General features: G+C 37.7%; 1 protein-coding gene across 5 annotated transcripts in view; it reads right to left on the minus strand.

The window, feature by feature from the left end:
• The window catches only part of LOC128693860 (adenomatous polyposis coli protein-like), a 551,448-nt gene that overhangs the window by 266,492 nt on the left and 264,598 nt on the right, over nt 1-20,358 (minus strand). For 4 of the 5 annotated variants that reach the window (XM_070091006.1, XM_070091003.1, XM_070091005.1 and 1 more), the window contains exons 5-6: nt 5,298-5,442; nt 2,844-3,005 (exon numbers count right to left, since the gene is read on the minus strand). In XM_070091006.1, the coding sequence (XP_069947107.1) occupies nt 2,844-3,005; nt 5,298-5,442 (307 nt within the window). The remainder of the gene's footprint in view (nt 1-2,843; nt 3,006-5,297; nt 5,443-20,358) is intronic. The other variant, XM_070091007.1, reaches the window with a different exon arrangement.

The raw sequence follows: 20,358 nt of genomic DNA on the forward strand, positions 1-20,358 counted from the left end.
TTTCGTACTTTGCAATTATCTCTTTCTTCAATTCAATAGTATTTCTCACCCTTTTTACCACAGAGTTGGCACTTGAAGCTTTCTTTGGGCCCATGGTGGCTTATTTAGCAGTTACAAGCACTAAAAACAATGGAATAATACAAAATGTATCGCATGTACGCGTGGAATCGTCCACCCTGGCTTGTAAACAATGGCACACTGGCTGTATATAGTCGCTGGGCGGCCGCGGGTGGCCCAGGCCACGTGGACACGTTCTGGGCAAATGTCCTTAACTGAGTTTTTCATCATAAGCCAAGCCAATATTTTGACGCAAAAACACATTGGTATCTGATGTTATCGCTATCCGATGGCATCGTTAACTGAGGGTCCACTGTATCATACATACTGTAAAAAAAAGATCATTTTTATTTTGAAAAATAGTTGAACAATGCAGCTTGCACAGTTTTCTTTTTCTTTTTATTAGCATACATATTTTTATGGTACTGAATATCATTTTGTAACACCTGCCTAACTCTAATGCCTCATTCAATGTTTAGATCCGCATTCATTATACGATCACAAGCATCTACTTTCGCAATTAACATTGATAGTTCATCCAATTTGAATTCTTTCATGGGTGCAGCATTCTTCTTTTTCTTGATTTTCCTCCGATTCTTCATATAAACTTTACCAATCCATTTGCACAAGTGTTACATCATCAGGGTCATCGGAATGTGAGCCAATGCACTGACACACATTTTCACAATCCAAAGCTTCTAATCTGAGATGATCTTTCCCAAACAGTTTCAATATGGGATTCAAAACCAGCAAAATCATTGGAACAATGCACACGTACTGATGCTTTGTTCACTTTCTTGTCACATGCTATTTTTGCATACGATGCATTATTTTCACGTTATTTTATAATTCTAGTTTTCATCTAATGTTAACCATTTATGTTTACTAGAATTCTCAGCATCATTGCATTTCCTCTTTCCATTCATACTTCAAGAGTTTATAAATCTGTAGTGGAGGAAAGGCAGGCTAGGGATTGGCCTAGGAAAGATTGGAGGGAGGGGTAAAGGAGCTTTATTGTGCAAGGGGCTTTGACTTCCAGCAAGCATGCATGAGTGTGTTAGATAGGAACAAATGGAGACAAATGGTTTTTAGGACTTGACATGCTGTTGGAGTGTAAACAAGGCAACATTTATGAAGGGGTTCAGGGAAACCGGCAGGCCAGACTTGATTCCTGGAGATGGGAAGTACTGTGCTGCACTCTGAAGGAGGGGTGTTAATGTTGCACATTTATAACTGTAGTGTAAGTGCGCCTCTGGCAAGACAGTGATGGAGTGAATGATGATTAAAGTTTTTTTTCTTTTTCAGTCCACCCTGCCTTGGTGGGAAACGGCTGATGTGTTAATAAAAAAAAATAAAAAATGTACTGTATAAGACTACACAACTTAACTGCTCTAAGTCTGGAGTGATACGGATGTTCACATCACTAGTCCAGTACATACATAGCAGAAGTTCAATATAAATGAGTAATGCAGTTAAATAAAATTCATATTATTAAATTTATTAAATTTATAAACTGTGTTATGTGAAAACACGTACTGTTCAAAACTGTATTATGCGAGGTATTACTGTACTGATGTACAATGGACCTAAGATGATGAAATTATTGCTGGTATTGTTAATTATTATTATTTTTGTCATTATTATCATTAGTGCTAAACAAGATCACAGTCACTGTTGACATGGTCCTCAAACAAATGGACTGATTAAACCAATAAATTATTTTCACAGGATCTACAAGAATGTAAAGAGGAACTTAGTAAACCTTCAGCTACAGCTTCAGAATATAATTACAAATGGGTATTGTGTCAGATATGTGGGCAATGACAAATGTGATACCTACAATATTTACAAAGTGAGAGGTCCTTAGCTAATATTTACAGACCAATCAGCCTAACTTCAACTGTGGAAAAATTAATAGTATAAGAAATTGCAGATGTAATCCAAAATTACCTTGAAAGACATGATTTGATCCAAGACACTCAGTATGGCATTACAATGGGGCATTATTGATGATAAATTTACTAACCTTTTCTGCTAAGGTTATTACAACTTCATGAGTCAATCATAAATACTCTAAAAGGGATTTGATCTTGCTGGTGTAGATCTACAGTGTAACGATTACGAAACAATTATGTAAGTGTATTTATGTAATACTGTCTGAAATGGACTAATCTACTTCACAATATTTCTTATGGGAACAAATTCGGTCAGTACTGGCACCAGAACATACTTCTAGAGTGAAAAAATATCGTTAACCGGGGGTCCACTGTATATTGTTACAGTGGAGGCCCATGCTAACTTTTCTGGTTTATAGAAATACTATACCTAGATAGATCAATCTTACTGGGCCAACATGGAACATTGATTAGAGCCATGGCCTGCTAGTCTTAGAACTGGCTTTACATCGTGTTTAAATTCTAAAGCATTCAAGTAAAGATAGTAATAATATGCAAATTTACACTAATACCAGATGAACAATTTTGTTATTTACTGCATTTGAGTTCAGAATGTTTCCTCATCTTATAAGAAAGCAACATTTTTCTTTAGTGGAAGAAAAAATGCCCCTTCCACTGGCAAAACATCTTAATAAAGTTCCTCTCTGCAAATGTGTTTCTTTCTTTCTCCATTTGTCATCTTTGAACTTTTTGTCTCATTCTTCTTTAGTGATTACAAATATTTATAATCTTTTACAGTCTTCCTCATTACTAGATCAAATAAAGTACAAATTTTAAACTCACTAGCTTATATCTATAATTTTTAATAAAATATTCTAGTGTAATTTTTACCTTTCCCTTCTTAGAGTAAGAATAAGTGTGGCGACGTCTTCCTGTGACTCGGGGTTGATGCTTGAGGCTGAGAGTACACCTGGGAGGCTGAACTCCCCGAAGGAGCCAGATCTGTTAGACCTGGAGGCAGACCTAGTCTGGCGCAGTGATCGACGAGATCCCCTGTAAGACATTCAATGTGTTCATAATTTTAGCAAATCACATTTGCTATGTATATATATATCAGCATACAGTACATTATACACAACTTGTGAAAATAAAATTCACTTCAAGTTACCCAAGCATATTTTAAAATATAATAATAAAACACAAAAATGTTACAGAAGGGTCAAGAAAGATGAAAGTGTATTGTATAGTAAGTCATGAGTTACTTACCACTGGTAAGTGCAAGTTTGTGTACTAATCTACAATATAATAGTGTATTTTTAATTATCCTATATGTAGCTACCTATATGTGGTTACAGTAAAAGAGCTGTGATTATTGTGTAGTTTTATTTATTCATAGTTATTTTTAAAGTCTGCAAGAGCTATTATACACACAACCTCCTGCAATATACTATTATATTCTATTTGGCAAGCCTCTGAATTTCTTGAATCTGGTTTCATTCATTTGCATTATTGATTATTTAATATCAATAATTTTGCTCTTGATTCTGTTTATGCTCTTTGTATGCCTGACTTGTTAATTTACCGATGGAATACTTTACATACTAGGGTTTCTGTCATTATAAAATACTTTTTTTTTCTTGTAGCTCAAGACGAATCTGCCTCCCGTTTCATCAAATCATTCAAGAAAATTTTTTCATGTAGTGAAATCTGCATCTATTCACTCTTTTATGTACTCTGCTGCTGCCATTTTCATAAACAAGGCCTAGTAATTATCCTGATCCTCATCCATTAATTTGCCTCGTTTGCCTCTCTCTCGTTAAATTTTTCCCACAACATACCACAGGGGACCTCTACGATATCAATACTGTTAGCTCTATCCTGGCATTACCACTTTATTGGCTCAGAAACCGGTGTTTAGGGTTCCAATATGTTTTGTCTTGTTGTAATGATCATGTACATGATACATAGAATGTGGAAGTGCGTGTAGCACGCAGAGTAACCTGTCAGCCTTTGTTGATATGATGGTTGCATGTACTACAGGGAAAGCAATCTATACCACTAAGTATGGACGTGCATGGTAGCTGTGTTGGTCTACAGTGTATAGTTGGTGTACAGTGTATAGTGTCCAGAAGGGGGGGGTAAAGGGGAATGAAAAAAAATTATAAGAGCATATATCCTGTAGATATGTTGGATTATAGAGTATATGGTGGCATGATGGGTAGTCTTCATAAACATGTATGGTAGTCTATATCAACATGTATGGCAGTACATATCAACATGTATGGCAACCTACATCAACATGTATGGCTGCCTATATCAACGTGCATGGCAGCCTATAACAACATGCATAGCTGCCCATATCAGCATACCTGGCAGCCTATGTCACATGTATGATATCGTAAATCAATATTTTATGGATGCCTATATACGAATGTATGGCAACCTATATCAACATGCATGGTGTCATATATCAACATATATGACTGCCTATAACATACATGGCAGTCTATATTATCATACATGGCAGTCTATATTATCATACATGGCAGCCTATATAAACATGCATGGCTGTCAATATCAACATACATAGTAGTCTACATCAATATGTATGACTGCCTATATCAACATGCAAGGCAACCTATGTCATCATGTATGGCAGTTTATATCAACATGTATGGCAGCCTATATCAACATACGTTACAGCTTATATCAATATGCATAGTTGCCTGCATCAAAATGTATGGCTGCCTTTGTCCACATGTATAGCTTCCGGTATCGACATGTACTGCTGCCTGTATCCACATATATATCTGCTTATGTCCACATATATGGCTGTCTCTATCAACATGCATTATAGCCAGTTGTAAAAGGTACAGTAATACCAACAACATGTGAATAAACTTATATACCAATGAGGACATTTATCACAGGAAACTTTCTGCCCTAAGTAGCTTAACTTTTAATACAGTCATATAAGAAGGTAACATATAGTGGTAGGAGATAGGTGACATGAAGTGAGTGAGTATTGAGCTGTCAGTAGTATCACGCGACGGCAGTCTTCAATATGGGCGATATTCTGTTTGCCAAGAGTTTGGATATGATGAAATCATCGGACTTCTGTGGGATGATGTTAGTAACAGCAATTATGACCACCTCCAAACATTTTTGCCTACTCACATCACTTTCATAAAGCCAACTTAGGTATTCGTGAATAAGCAACTCATGGCGTAAAGTTTCCTTTAATAAATGTCCTGTACGTCCTGTAGTAGTACGTGGTGACGTATGTGGCGGCTTGTAGTGTATAAGGTAACATGCATGGCGTGCAGGTGCGCGTCATGCAGTTACCTGGGGGGCGTGTGGGAGGACTGTGAGCGGCGTGGGAGGTGCGTGATGGAGGAGATAGAGGAGGAAAGGGAGACGTGGGAGGAGGCACGGGAGATGGGCCTCGACTCGTGGGGAAAAGAATACCTCAGCTCCCCCGGACCGTACTCTGAAACGAGACAAAATAACCACACGTTAGTACTCGCCAAAGCATAAAAGAATGGACAATATTGACATTAATATCATATAATAGTTTCCCTTCGGCCACTTCGTTAATATATAAAAAAAATTCAGTCACATCAATAAAATGCACCTCCTAGACTATTTATCGCGGACACTCATGCAGAGATTAATAACAATAACAACAATAATAATTCTCATAATAATTTATTATTATTAATGAAGCACTAAATCTGTTAGGTTCAAGAACCAGTCAGGTTTGATCCAAAGGAGGAGAGCTACCCCTCCCCTTTGTTCAGGTGTCCTTCAGCAGCATAAAGTCACCATCTTGAAAGCAGTTAATGTACGACGAATATCACAGAACAAGAAGGAACAGCTGAAAATGGCAAAGAAAAAAAAAGAAGGCAAAATACCTAAGCTCTTTAAACTTTAACACAAGAGGGGGAACCGCGACTAAAAAAAACTTTTGAACTTGTAAGGCAACTACGAGTTTGTAATTGTTATCACAGTACAAAGTCACCTTACGGCTGTTTCACTGTGCAGGATCTGGGAAAAATAATTTAAGATGACCAGTGGTTAAATTAGACACATGTGCAACTCTTGGGTATCTTTATTGAGGAAACGTTTCGCCACACAGTGGCTTCATCAGTCCATACAAAGGAGAATCTTGAAGAACAGGAGGAGAATGAGGTAATCAGTCCCTCAACCTTGAGTCGATGTGGTCAGTCCATCAATCTTGAATAGAATACGGCATATGAGCGGAGAAGGAGCTTATAAACCGTAGGCAGGAGAGGTGCAGCAGTTGTAGGTGGTGTCACATTTGTTCAATGTGGAAGTAGGTCGTGCCCAAGGGTGGGCCAGTGAAGAATTCCCAAGTATTAAGATCCTGTCAGACACTGCAACTTCTTGGGATCTTAATACTTGGGAATTCTTCACTGACCCACCCTTGGGCACGGCAGTATGCGAACAAGCATCTTACAGGATGCTGTCAATCATCTTACAGGATGCTAGCAATCATCTTACAGGATGCTAGCAATCATCTTTTTTAATGAAAATTTCTGCAATCTGATGCTAGCAATCTTACAGGATGCTAGCAATCTTACAGGATGCTAGCAATCATCTTACAGGATGCTAGCAATCATCTTACAGGATGCTGTCAATCATCTTACAGGATGCTAGCAATCTTACAGGATGCTAGCAATCATCTTACAGGATGCTAGCAATCATCTTACAGGATGCTAGCAATCATCTTACAGGATGCTAGCAATCTTACAGGATGCTAGCAATCATCTTACAGGATGCTAGCAATCATCTTACAGGATGCTAGCAATCATCTTACAAGATGCTAGCAATTATCTTACAAGATGCTAGCAATCTTACAGGATGCTAGCAATCTTACAGGATGCTAGCAATCATCTTACAGGATGCTAGCAATCATCTTACAAAATGCTAGCAATCTTACAGGATGCTAGCAATCTTACAGGATGCTAGCAATCATCTTACAAGATGCTAGCAATCTTACAGGATGCTGGCAATCATCTTACAGGTTGCTAGCAATCTTACAGGTTGCTAGCAATCATCTTACAGGATGCTAGCAATCATCTTACAAGATGCTAGCAATCTTACAGGATGCTGGCAATCATCTTACAGGTTGCTAGCAATCATCTTACAGGATGCTAGCAATCATCTTACAGGATGCTAGCAGCCATCTTACAGGATGCTAGCAATCACCTTACAGGATGCTAGCGACCATCTTACAGGATCCTAGCAATCACCTTACAGGATGCAAGCAACCATCTTACAGGATCCTAGCAATCACCTTACAGGATGCTAGCAACCATCTTACAGGATGCTAGCAATCTTACAGGATGCTAGCAACCATCTTACAGGATGCTAGTAATCTTACAGGATGCTAGCAATCATCTTACAGGATGCTAGCAATCTTACAGGATGCTAGCAATCATCTTGCAGGGTGCTAGCAATCTTAAAGGATGCTGGCAATCATCTTACAGGTTGCTAGCAAGCATTTTACAGGATCCTAGCAATCACCTTACAGGATGCTAGCAACCATCTTACAGGATGCTAGCAATCTTACAGGATGCTAGCAACCATCTTACAGGATGCTAGTAATCTTACAGGATGCTAGCAATCATCTTACAGGATGCTAGCAATCTTACAGGATGCTAGCAACCATCTTACAGGATGCTAGTAATCTTACAGGATGCTAGCAACCATCTTACAGGATGCTAGTAATCTTACAGGATGCTGGCAATCATCTTGCAGGATGCTAGCAATCATCTTGCAGGATGCTAGCAATCATCTTACAGGATGCTAGCAATCATCTTGCAGGTTGCTAGCAATCATCTTGCAGGGTGCTAGCAATCATCTTACAAGATGCTAGCAATCATCTTACAGGATGCTAGCAATCATCTTGCAGGTTGCTAGCAATCATCTTGCAGGGTGCTAGCAATCATCTTACAGGATGCTAGCAATCATCTTACAGAATGCTAGCAATCATCTTACAGGATGCTAGCAATCATCTTGCAGGTTGCTAACAATCATCTTGCAGGGTGCTAGCAATCATCTTACAGGATGCTAGCAATCATCTTACAGGATGCTAGCAATCATCTTGCAGGTTGCTAGCAATCATCTTGCAGGGTGCTAGCAATCATCTTACAGGATGCTAGCAATCATCTTGCAGGATGCTAGCAATCATCTTGCAGGGTGCTAGCAATCATCTTGCAGGATGCTAGCAATCATCTTACAGGATGCTAGCAATCATCTTGCAGGTTGCTAGCAATCATCTTGCAGGGTGCTAGCAATCTTACAAGATGCTAGCAATCATCTTACAGGATGCTAGCAATCATCTTGCAGGTTACTAGCAATCATACAGGATGCTAGCAATCATCTTACAGGATGCTAGCAATCATCTTGCAGGGTGCTAGCAATCATCTTACAGGATGCTAGCAATCATCTTGCAGGATGCTAGCAATCATCTTGCAGGGTGCTAGCAATCATCTTGCAGGATGCTAGCAATCATCTTGCAGGGTGCTAGCAATCATCTTGCAGGATGCTAGCAATCATCTTGCAGGTTGCTAGCAATCATCTTGCAGGTTGCTAGCAATCATCTTGCAGGGTGCTAGCAATCTTACAAGATGCTAGCAATCATCTTACAGGATGCTAGCAATCATCTTGCAGGATGCTAGCAATCATCTTACAGGATGCTAGCAATCATCTTACAGGATGCTAGCAATCATCTTACAGGATGCTAGCAATCATCTTGCAGGATGCTAGCAATCATCTTGCAGGATGCTAGCAATCATCTTACAGGATGCTAGCAATCATCTTGCAGGATGCTAGCAATCATCTTACAGGATGCTAGCAATCATCTTACAGGATGCTAGCAATCATCTTACAGGATGCTAGCAATCTTACAGGATGCTAGCAATCATCTTACAGGATGCTAGCAATCTTACAGGATGCTAGCAATCATCTTACAGGATGCTAGCAATCATCTTACAGGATGCTAGTAATCTTACAGGATGCTGGCAATCATCTTACAGGTTGCTAGCAATCTTACAGGATGCTAGCAATCACCTTACAGGATGCTAGCAATCATCTTACAGGATGCTAGCAATCATCTTACAGGATGCTAGCAACCATCTTACAGGATGCTAGCAATCATCTTACAGGATGCTAGCAAGCATTTTACAGTATGAGAGAACAAACTAACACTCAGCAGGTAGGAATTTTCATTAAAACATGGATTAAAGTACGAATTTCAGTGTATTTACATAGAAGTACGTGTTTCCGTGAATACTGACCTGATAAATAAATATAATTAAAATACTTTATTTCTTAAAGTGAATGTATCGCATAGAAAACAAGAGCAAAATACTCCAGTTGCACATTAATTTCAACGAAGAAAATGGAGTCAAAGAAAATGTGTTTTGCAGGGGTTAGTTAGTTAGTTTAATATGTTTATTATGCACCCCATACCCATCCTGTGGGCGGTAGTCAAAAGATTACAGAGGTACATAATTGGTCCAGGGACTGGACCCCAAAGTTTTGATAGCTGAGCAAGTTACAGAGGTAATGAACTCACAATTTACAAAGGTAATGAACTCACAATTTACAAAGGTAATGAACTCCAGGTAGGTCTAGTCACAATCATGACAAGTTACAAAGGTATTTACAGATTACAGAAGTACGTAATGGGTTTAGGGACTGGGCTCCAAAGTTCGATAGCTGAACTAGGTACAAAGGTAATGAACTCACAAGTTACAAAGGTAATGATTATGATTTGAGTAACTTAGTTCGCCAGGGACAACAGCTGAGGTTTATTTCTTTTTTATTTTGTTGTTAATGATGAAGAAATAATGATGATCATGAAGACCTTCCAGCTTAATAACCTTAGACGATTAACAACTCACCATAACCCAAAATAAAGTCAAAAGTTAGAGTAAAGGGTTATGACACGTTCCAGTGATAACACTGAACCCTTGTCTACGATAACATAGTAAGGTAGCCATGTAGGAACATGGTTTCTAATACAAGCAGCATAGTGCAAGTATACACGGGCACTAAAAGAACTGTCAGGTTTGAACCACGAGAACCCAACAAAGCCAAATGCTGTGGAACATTTTCATTGAAATCTTCCCCTAGGATGACTCTCAACACTAACTCTGTCAATAATAATAATAATAATAATAATAATAATAATAATAATAATAATACTGATTTCTACCAGTACATTATACAATTTATACAGATCTAGCCGTCATCAATGACATACTATGTTGAAAGCCCTTGGTTATGTAGAGCATTTCGAGCAACTTAGGTTAATTTTATCCCCCAGGATGCGATCCACACTAGTCGACTAACACTCAGGTACCTACTTACTGCTAGGTGAACGGAGACAGCAGGTGTCTTAAGGAAACACGCCTAATCCACTGCTATTTGAACAGGAGCAGCACGTGTAAGGAGACTTGTCTATGTGAGTCTTCCCGTTTGGCAACTGAATTCAAGTCTTTTTAGTTGTGAGCAGAGTTTTCTATCACTGAGCATATCATCTATTATATATACTACTTCATGCAACATAATATTACTACCAACACGAACTTAAACAAGTGTTCAATGCTTGCTTATGCTTTATAATGTACCTCCAGATTGTAATCTGTATTTGATCTAGTTTTTAATAAAAGCCATCATTACTGTGGCACTCCTGCTCGTAGTGTGCATGATAGAGGGTCAGTGGTCAGGCACAAGATGATTACTACCTATGAGCTGCAAGCAACACTCGTACACACAAATGTCCCCAGAACATGAACTACTGGAAACACAAATGCCTCTCCTACACCGGATACACCTTCCTCGTTTCCGACGCAAAGCTGTTTTAAGGAACATAAAATATACATTTATCTCGGTAAATTTAAACTGAATATTTAATCATTAAATTACCATTTAGTTTCTGGAGTTCGATTCTAGGCGTATTCATTAAAGACTGTGAGCCAGTCACTGCAAGACACCGTGCCATCATCTACTTCTACCACTTTACATCTACTTCTACCGCTTTACATTGTATTCTGCACACCACATTACGCCACACCACATGCTCCTCCACTAAACTACACCGCCTTACGCCAAGACCGGCCTCACACTCAGCTAGTAAACGATGATCATTACATATTTTGAACTACGAGAAATAAACCACACTGATGGAACCACTAGTTAATTGCTCTAGACTCCTGATAACGCAGTAGAGAAATTGCGGGTATATGACTGCTTTGAGAAGTTGTCTAGAGAAGACAAAAACTAATGAAAGAATTGTCGTCACTAGAGGTTTATATAGCCCCGTGAGAGCGCAACTCAAACTTCTAGTTAGGCCCTGGCCACTCTGCCCACCTTTCCTTTCCTCTACAAGCAGCCACGCCCACCTAGCCACAGGGAAAAGCGTTATCATGTCTCGGCCACTACTGGATTTCCCGTCCTGCCACACCTTTATATCTTTCCAGGACAAGTCACAATTTAAGATTAAACATTCATACGCTCAGGCAATGTGTCGTGTACAATTTGTAAAATGTCCAGTAATCCAATGACAACTGGTATCTTCTACTGCTGCAGCCTAATCTTAGGTCAAGGTTATCTACTGACAGCCTGGGGAGGTAACAGTTGTGATAGACGAGATCTTCTTCCTACACTAAAGTCGTATCAACTTGGGTTGTGTAGTTCATGATTCTCCGTAAAGTCACTAATTTGTGTCTCAGCAACCTTTCAAAAATATTAAGTGCGATGTTAGTGTTGCCGATCTGTAGATTTTTTGCTGTTACTCTGCTGCCCTCCTTCACCAAATAAGAGAGTGTCCTTGCTAACGGTACTTACATTTCTATATAAATAACGCAATGCAGGAATGAAGCCCAGGTGCTGTATGAGTGGACACGTCTATCTCCCTTTCTAAGTCTGAAGGATTTATTATCGTGTCAGATATACAATTTGTGGGGTGGGCAGAATTTATGAAAAATTATCCGGATATTAAATTTTCATGGCTCGCTGAATATGATTCACACTGTTCTTCCAAGATTTCTCTCTCTCATTTCTTTATTTCTGTATGACTTCTTAGGGCACAGAACCAATGCTGCAAGATCATTTTTAATTTAAATTTTGCGTATGTGAAAAAAGTGTTTTCCTAATTTCCTGAATTACTTTTTTGTTTCTTTTGTGTTTCTCTCTCCTTTATAACTGCTTCGGCTTTTGTTCAATATCTGTTATTATCAATGTAAAGTGTCAGCTCTTTGTTGTAATATTTGCTGCATATTAAGAAATTCAGTAACCCTCTTCCTTCTTCCGTATAGTCTTCTAAACTCTAATTCTATATGATCTCTGGTGTAGCTTTTCTAAATGGACAGATTTTACAGAAATAAGAGTTTCAAACCTTCAAGCCTTGGCTTCAAAGACTCCGTTCAGCGAGTATTCAATCACATCAAAGATTTCGCGAGTCATAATAATCTCGTGTTGGAGATTACTATGTTATATCTATATTTTCCAACGTGTGTGAAGATCAAACACAAGGATAACAAACAAAAGGAAAGCACAAGAACAAACACAAGCAAAGCACAAGGATAACAAATACAAGGAGAGCACAAGAACAACAAACACAAATGAGACACAGGAAAAAAAAAATGGCCTACAATCTTGGATTCTAGCTGGGTGGCAGACACATGCCGGCCGCCTGCATCCACCTGCATCTTCCCTACCCACACTGCTCGTATACTCTTGTTTAGTTTGCTTCGCTGGGTAAGTCACACCCTGTTTAGGGTATGATCGGGTACGCCACCCCATCTCAAGGGTTGTGACTCTGGGTATACCTCTAGGGTATGGCGGAATATTCAGGTACATGGTTGTCGATGTTATCGCGTGGGATTCAGGAGATTCCTTACACGAATGCTAATCTTCTGAGTGTTCGTGCTTGGTGATTGGCGAGACCGAAGATTATATTCAACTGGAGAAGACGAACTGTTTAATGAATGCAAACTGTGTCAACCAGGGGATAAACATGACCTTAAAAACGAAAAATAGAGTCCCACAATAACTAACCACCGTCCTTCCCCAAAACAAATGAGAATAGTATTTAAATCTAGAATAAGTAGTAGTAGTAATAATGTAGTAGTAGTATAGTAGTAGTAGTGTAGTAGTATAGTAGTAGTATAGTAGTAGTAGTGTGGAAAATACTGTATATATTTTCCAGAAATACAGTAGTTATATGTAAATAGATGGTCATACTGTATTTAAAGGAATTATATTCTGGAAAATGGGAAACTGGACCTGCGCCTGCGCAGACGGAGAGTCGCCATTTTGTTTGAATTTGGACTAGAAGCGTTAGTGTAATGGGAAGAATTTTTCTTGCTCTAGAGGTTAAAATTGGGCTGACACCTCTCAAATAGGATTCGAAATTGTTGGATGTGCATTCCTGCATAACTTGAGATATCAGGCGACAGGACAGGACAACTCCAGGAACCTCAGATAAGCTGTCTAATTTATGTTTAAATTCTGGCCAGCAAATTTTTCATAAATGTAGGCAAAAGGGGGGGGTCCTGTACATGACACATTAATCTACAGTCAAATTGGTGAGTGTTATGATTAAGATATATTCTCCTTCTGTTATATAAATGTGTTTATATATAATCATTTTTTTTATTTTAATATACAGTCCACAAATTAATATATTTACCAGAATTCCTGGTGTATGTATATTTCATTTATTAATAGGTCCAGAACAACTTGTGGATATGACAGTGGTAGGTATCGAAGGGGGATATTTTTTGCGACATAGGTGTCCCAAATTCTTAATTGTCTATGTAACATTGATAAATAATAATTATTTTTATCATTTACTGTTATGTACAGAATGAGCAACATACAGATAAATCTAATTTTCCACATTTAATTAGCCCGTTGGGCCTTCTTGAACCGGAGGTAATTAGTGAAGTCATTAATTAGTTAATTACTTAATAATTATATGTGAAATGACAGAAGGAGGTGGATGTTAAGTTCACAAATTTACTGAATGTGTAGTGGATTATAATTATTACAATATTAATTTTGATAAGTCAAGTCTGGCTAAGTTTATATTAATTTGTATAATATTAATTTGATAAGATAATTCTTGCCAAGATTTATATCAATGTGTAATTGATAAGAAAAGTGTGTCTAAAGATTATATTGTGTATAATAATTTTGCTATGCCAAATTCTGGCAAGGATTTATTAATTTGTATAATATTAATTTTGATAAGCCAAGTCTGGCTAAAGGTTTGTATTAATGTACATTTGAAGTTTATATTATTTTCTTGCATGTAATTGCTAAGCTCAAGTAGCTAGGATTTATTCAAAGGTAAGTTGTATCAGTGTTGTAAGTTGTAATCAGTCTTATTAATAAAGTTGAATATAATACATTACATCATGGCTGAAAATGAGGAAATTAATATAGAAGACAAACATATGGAATATAGAGTAAAGAAAGCATCACTACAGGCTAGAAAAGTTCATGTAAACAAGGCATATTATAAGTGCTTGGAATTAACGAATCAAGAAACTGTGAATACTGATGATTTAAAATTGTATTTAGATGCTTTAGGTAATAGAGATGATTCATACAAATTATATTACAAAAAATATGAAGGAGATTTGTTAGTAAACTATGTAGATGAGACTGAAGTAGATCAGTATTATGAATTAGAGGAAAAGATTCTTTCTTGTAAAAGTCAGGCCTTGAATAAATTAAAATGTGTAAACCAGGCAGTTAATCAGTCTTGCTCCAACAAATAATATGTCTTTGCCAAAACTCCCAGAATTATGTTTACCTGTATTTAATCCTGGTGAAAATTGGGAGGAATTTTGGTCAATTTTTAAAGCAGCTGTGCATGATAGAAGTGACCTAGCCTGTGTAGCTAAATTATTTTACCTGAAAGGACGGGTAAGAGGAGATGCTCACATACTCATACAAGCCTTTCCCAATGTAGATGATTCTTATAAAGAAGCAGTTGACTTGTTGAAAGTCACTTATGGTAATATAGAACAAAGTAGGTTGGATCTAGTGAATATCATTGTTAATTTAAAATCTCCAGAACACACTTACAAAGGTTTACAGCAGTTTAGAGTTAAACTGGAGAGCACTCTCAAAACTTTAAGTAATAAATATAATCTGAACGAATCAGACTGGTTATTGAGTGCCATTGTACAGAATAAACACTTAAATGGATCTCAAACAAATATCACAAGGGCTATTTTGGTCTGGAGGAAATAAGACTAGGTCTACAAGAATTAATTGTTCAGTTGCAGACCAGCCAACCAACTCATTTTAAAGATGCAACACATAATAACTCTGAGGTATCTGTCAAGTTTCACAAAGGGAAAAAATTATCCCAATGGTAATAATCAAATTTCATTTCCTAAAAAGAGTTGCATAGATGCATATCAAGTAGCAAGAATCAGAAATAATGATTCTCCACAAGGTAAGAAGAATAAGTACCCTCCTAAGAGTAGCCCAGTTAATAAGAAACCAGTCAAAGAAAAGAGAGATTGTCTTTTCTGCAAGGGTACTCATTTTTCTAAGAATTGCAATGCATACAATTCATGGAATGATAAAGTTGAAAGATTGGAGGAACTTGACAGATGTATCAGGTGTTTAGGTAATCACAATGTAAAGGATTGTCATGCCAAATTAAACAACTGTTATCAATGTCACAAAGGAAGACACCATATAGTTATGTGTAAAGGTCTATATGATAATGTTGATAATAATGATAATGTTGACAATCCTGACACAACAGTAGCTAATGTAAAAATTGCTGCTAATGTTAATAATGATGGTTTTGCTGAAGTAGCCTTACCTGTGCTACAGGTAAAAGTTGATGATAAAAGGCATAAATCAAAAAATGTAACTGCATTATTGGACCAGGGATCCCAACGTACTTTCATTAAACGTAAATGTCTTGATTGTATGAAAGTACAGATGGGAGATCCCACAACTTTAAAATTATATGGTTGTCTCTCAGATAAAAGAGCTCAATTGTATGACACTATTTATGTAACTGTCAGGTTGGGTAATGAGAAAAAACGTGTTAATGCAGTAATTGTAGATAGACTTCCAGATAAAATATCTACAGTAGGGCTTAGTAAAGCTACAGAAAGACTCTCACATAATGTAAATTTAGCACCTTCTGGTGTAAGTGATGATTCTGTAGGCCCAATAAATATTTTGATAGGTAGTGACTATTATGCCTCCTTTGTAAAGGGTATGGTAAAGAAATGTGGTGTCACCCTTTTGAAGACTGCTGGGGGCCATGTAATGTATGGTAGGATTCCTCGTAATAATAATTAATGACTAGAGGAAACTACAAATACCATAACTGTGTGTCTTACTCATGAAGTTGTACCCCAGTATAATTCTTCCATAGAGGATGGTGTTGAGCCAGTGCATAAATTGTGGGAATTAGACAGCATTGGAATAAATGTAAATGAAGAAAGTCCAGACGATTCTTTTACTCAGGAGCAGTACCTGAAAGATGTAAAATTTGAATCTGGACAATACTGGGTACGACTTCCGTGGAGACTGAACCATCCAGAATTGCCCACTAATTACAGAATGGCATATGGGCAGTTAAAGGCTCAGCTCCGCGAACTGAGTAAGACACCAGAATTGTTAACTGCCTATAATGACATAATTGCTGAGCAGTTAATTAATAAATTTATAGAAGAGGTACCTCTTGAGCAAGCCAAAATTTATGGTCACTATTTGCCACATCACGGAGTGAAGAAGGATTCTAAGACCACTCCTCTAAGAATTGTGTTTAATTGAAGTGCCAGGAGTAACAAAAATGTACCTAGTTTAAATGACTGTTTGATGACAGGTCCATCGTTGACGGAAAAATTAGGAGATATCTTATTAAATTTCAGGGTGAAGAATTATGTCTTTACGGCTGACATAAGTAAAGCTTTCCTAAAAGTGGGTTTACAAGAGGCTGACCGGGATTGTACCCGCTTCTTATGGCCTGAGAATCCTATTGACTCACTTAGCCCTCTGAAAACCTTTCGCTTTAGGAGTGTATTATTTGGTGCTACATCCAGTGCGTTCCTACTTCAAGTGACGATAAATGCAAACCTTAAATGTACGGGAAGTCCATTGAGTAAAGTAATGAGCAAACAATTTTATGTGGACAATTTCCTGGGTGTGACGTCAACTGAAGAGGAACTGTTAATGACTTATGGAGAGGCTAATAATATAATGCAAAGTGCCAATATGCCTCTGAGGGAATGGAATAGTAATTCGTCCAAATTAAAGGACAAAATAAGTAAAGATTACCCTGGAGATGAAGTGCCAAAATGTAGTAATGTATTGGGATTAACTTGGGATACCGAGAGAGATTTGTTAATGTTAAAACCTAATAATTACAGTATGCCCAATAAATTAACTAAGAGAGCCTTGCTTGCTGAAGTTTCCAAATGTTTTGATCCACTAGGTTTAGTGTCACCCCTTACTATAAGAGGGAAATTATTAATACAGGAAGCATGGAAACTTAAATGTGCTTGGGATGAAATTCTACCTGAGGAATTCATTAACAGGTGGGATGAATTAATTGGTGATTATGAGAAAATTCCAAAGTTGGAGTTCCCACACCAGGTGGCCAATCCAAATAGGAAAAATGTACTCCACATTTTTTGTGATGCTTCAAAATTGGCATATGGATCAGTTGCTTACCTTCAATGTAATAGTGTTATTTCTCTTGTTATGTCTAAGGCTAAAGTGTCTCCAATTAAATCATGTACCTTACCTCAGTTGGAATTAACAGCCATTTATGTAGGTGTCAAATTAGCTAATTATATAAGAAATAAGTTGCAGGAGATAAATATTAGCGACACTGTAATTTGGTCTGATAATGAGGTATCCTTACAATGAATTCGTAATGGAAACAGTAAAATTGTGTACGTACAAAACAGAGTCGCTGAAATTAATCAGATGCAAGAGAAGTATAATAGTTTGGGTCAACATGTGTTAACATTTAATCATATACCTGGTGAGGAGAATCCAGCTGATTTGTCTCGAGGCTTACCTTATGCTAAATTTGTAAATGCTGTATCATGGTTTAAAGGACAGAGCTGGTTGGTAAATAAAGCTAATTGGCCTGTACAAAAGGCGTATATTGCTCCTGTTGAAATTACTGTGACCACCACTCCAATAGTTTGTCCTTCATTAGCCATTGATATAAATAGGTATTCTTCTTTACCCAAACTAATCAATGTAACTAAGTTGGTGTTTAAATTTCTAAACAAGATGAATATATCATATAAGTTTTCACATCCTCCTGAATATTGGATAAAGAGGGTACAAGAAGAAATCTATGGAAATGAGATTAAATTGATGATGGAAAGAAAAATTGTGAAAGGTTCCATAATAGAGAAATTGGGGCTGTATTTAGAGAACAATGTAATTAGGTGCAGAGGTAGGTTACAAAATGCTGAATTAGGTGATTATGCTAAATACCCTATCTTACTGCCCAAAACTCATCATCTAACAAATTTAATTGTGCTAAATGCCCATAAAAATGTAATGCATGGTGGGGTACAAGATACCTTAAATTGTATTAGGGAAACTTTCTGGATTCCACAAGGACGGCAAAGTGTAAAAAGGGTGATTAAATCTTGTGTAATATGCCGCCATGTGGATGCCAGATCCTATATGTACCCAGGTCCTCCACCATTGCCAAAGGAGCGTGTACAATTAGTGAAACCATTTGATGTAACAGGTGTAGACTACAGTGGTCCAATAATTTTAACAGGTACTTCAGATGGTGTTCCACTGACTTCAGATGGTGTTCCACTGAAAGTGTATATTTGTCTGTTCACCTGTACTGCTACTAGGGTAGTTCATTTAGAAGTGGCTCAGGACTTGTCTGCAGAACAGTTTATACAGCTGTTTCGAAAATTTGCAGCTAGGAGATCCTGTCCGAGATTGATGATTTCGGATAATGCCACAAATTTTGTAGCAGGTGCTCAACATTTGATAGAATTAAATAATAGTAACGATGTTCAATCTCTGTTAACCCAACGAGGGTGTACCTGGAAATTTATTACTCCTAGAGCCCCTTGGCAGGGGGGGCTGTACGAAAGACTGATAGGCACAGTGAAGCGGTGTCTCCGTAAAGTACTACACCGGAAGAAAATTAATTTGGAAGAATTCCGTGCAGTGTTAGTGGAGGAGGAAAATCGGATAATAGGCCTCTCTCGTACATGAGCGATACACCTGATACAGATGTATTAACACCTCACCTAATATGTGGAAGGAAATTGGAAGCTGCCCCTGTCTATAGAGATAATCCGGAAGAAAGTGATGAAGATTACAATGATGCGGCAGTGTTGTGTAATAAATTTAAAATGTTAAATAAAGTAATTGATCATTGGTCTAATGTGTGGCGTAAGGAATATCTTCTTACACTACGTGAACACTTTTATGGTGCGACAGAGGCAGTAAATCGACAGACCATTCAACCAGGTGACATTGTGTTGACACTGAACAACATAGAACATTGTGGCCTCTGGGCAAAGTATTGACATTGTACCCAGATGCACAAGGTGTTGTCAGGAATGTCAAAGTGTTGTGTCATGGCCAGGAAAGTTTATGCACAATTAATAAATTGATTCCCTTGGAATTGGGTGTTCAATCAAACGTAAATGAAAATCTGAGGGAAAGTGACACGAGTGATATGGAAGATAACGCAGACCAAGTGATGCCAGAAGATGAAATCGTAGTAAGACCTACTAGGAGAACAGCCACTCAAGCCTGAACCGGCTGGAATCGTCTCCTAAAGGAAGGAGTAATTTGAGTCGTTTAGCAACGAACTCCGGCCGGACGCAGTGTGGAAAATACTGTATATATTTTCCAGAAATACAGTAGTTATATGTAAATAGATGGCCATACTGTATTTAAAAGAATTATATTATGGAAAATGGGAAACTGGACCTGCGCCTGCGCAGACGGAGAGTCGCCATTTTGTTTGAGTTTGGACTAGAAGCATTAGTGTAATGGGAAGAATTTTTCTTGCTCTAGAGGTTAAAATTGGGCTGACACCTCTCAAATAGGAGACGAAATTGTTGGCTGTGCATTCCTGCATAACTTGAGATATCAAGCGACAAGACAGGACAACTCCAGGAACCTCAGATAAGCTGTCTAATTTGTTTAAATTCTGGCCAGTAAATTTTTCATAAATGTAGGCAAAAGGGGGGGTCCTGTACATGACACATTAATCTACAGTCAAATTGGTGAGTGTTATGATTAAGATATATTCTCCTTCTGATATATAAATGTGTTTATATATAATCATTTTTTAGTTTTAATATACAGTCCACAAATT

The sequence above is a fragment of the Cherax quadricarinatus genome, chromosome 33 (assembly GCF_038502225.1).
Source record: "Cherax quadricarinatus isolate ZL_2023a chromosome 33, ASM3850222v1, whole genome shotgun sequence".
NCBI classification, from domain to species: domain Eukaryota; kingdom Metazoa; phylum Arthropoda; class Malacostraca; order Decapoda; family Parastacidae; genus Cherax; species Cherax quadricarinatus.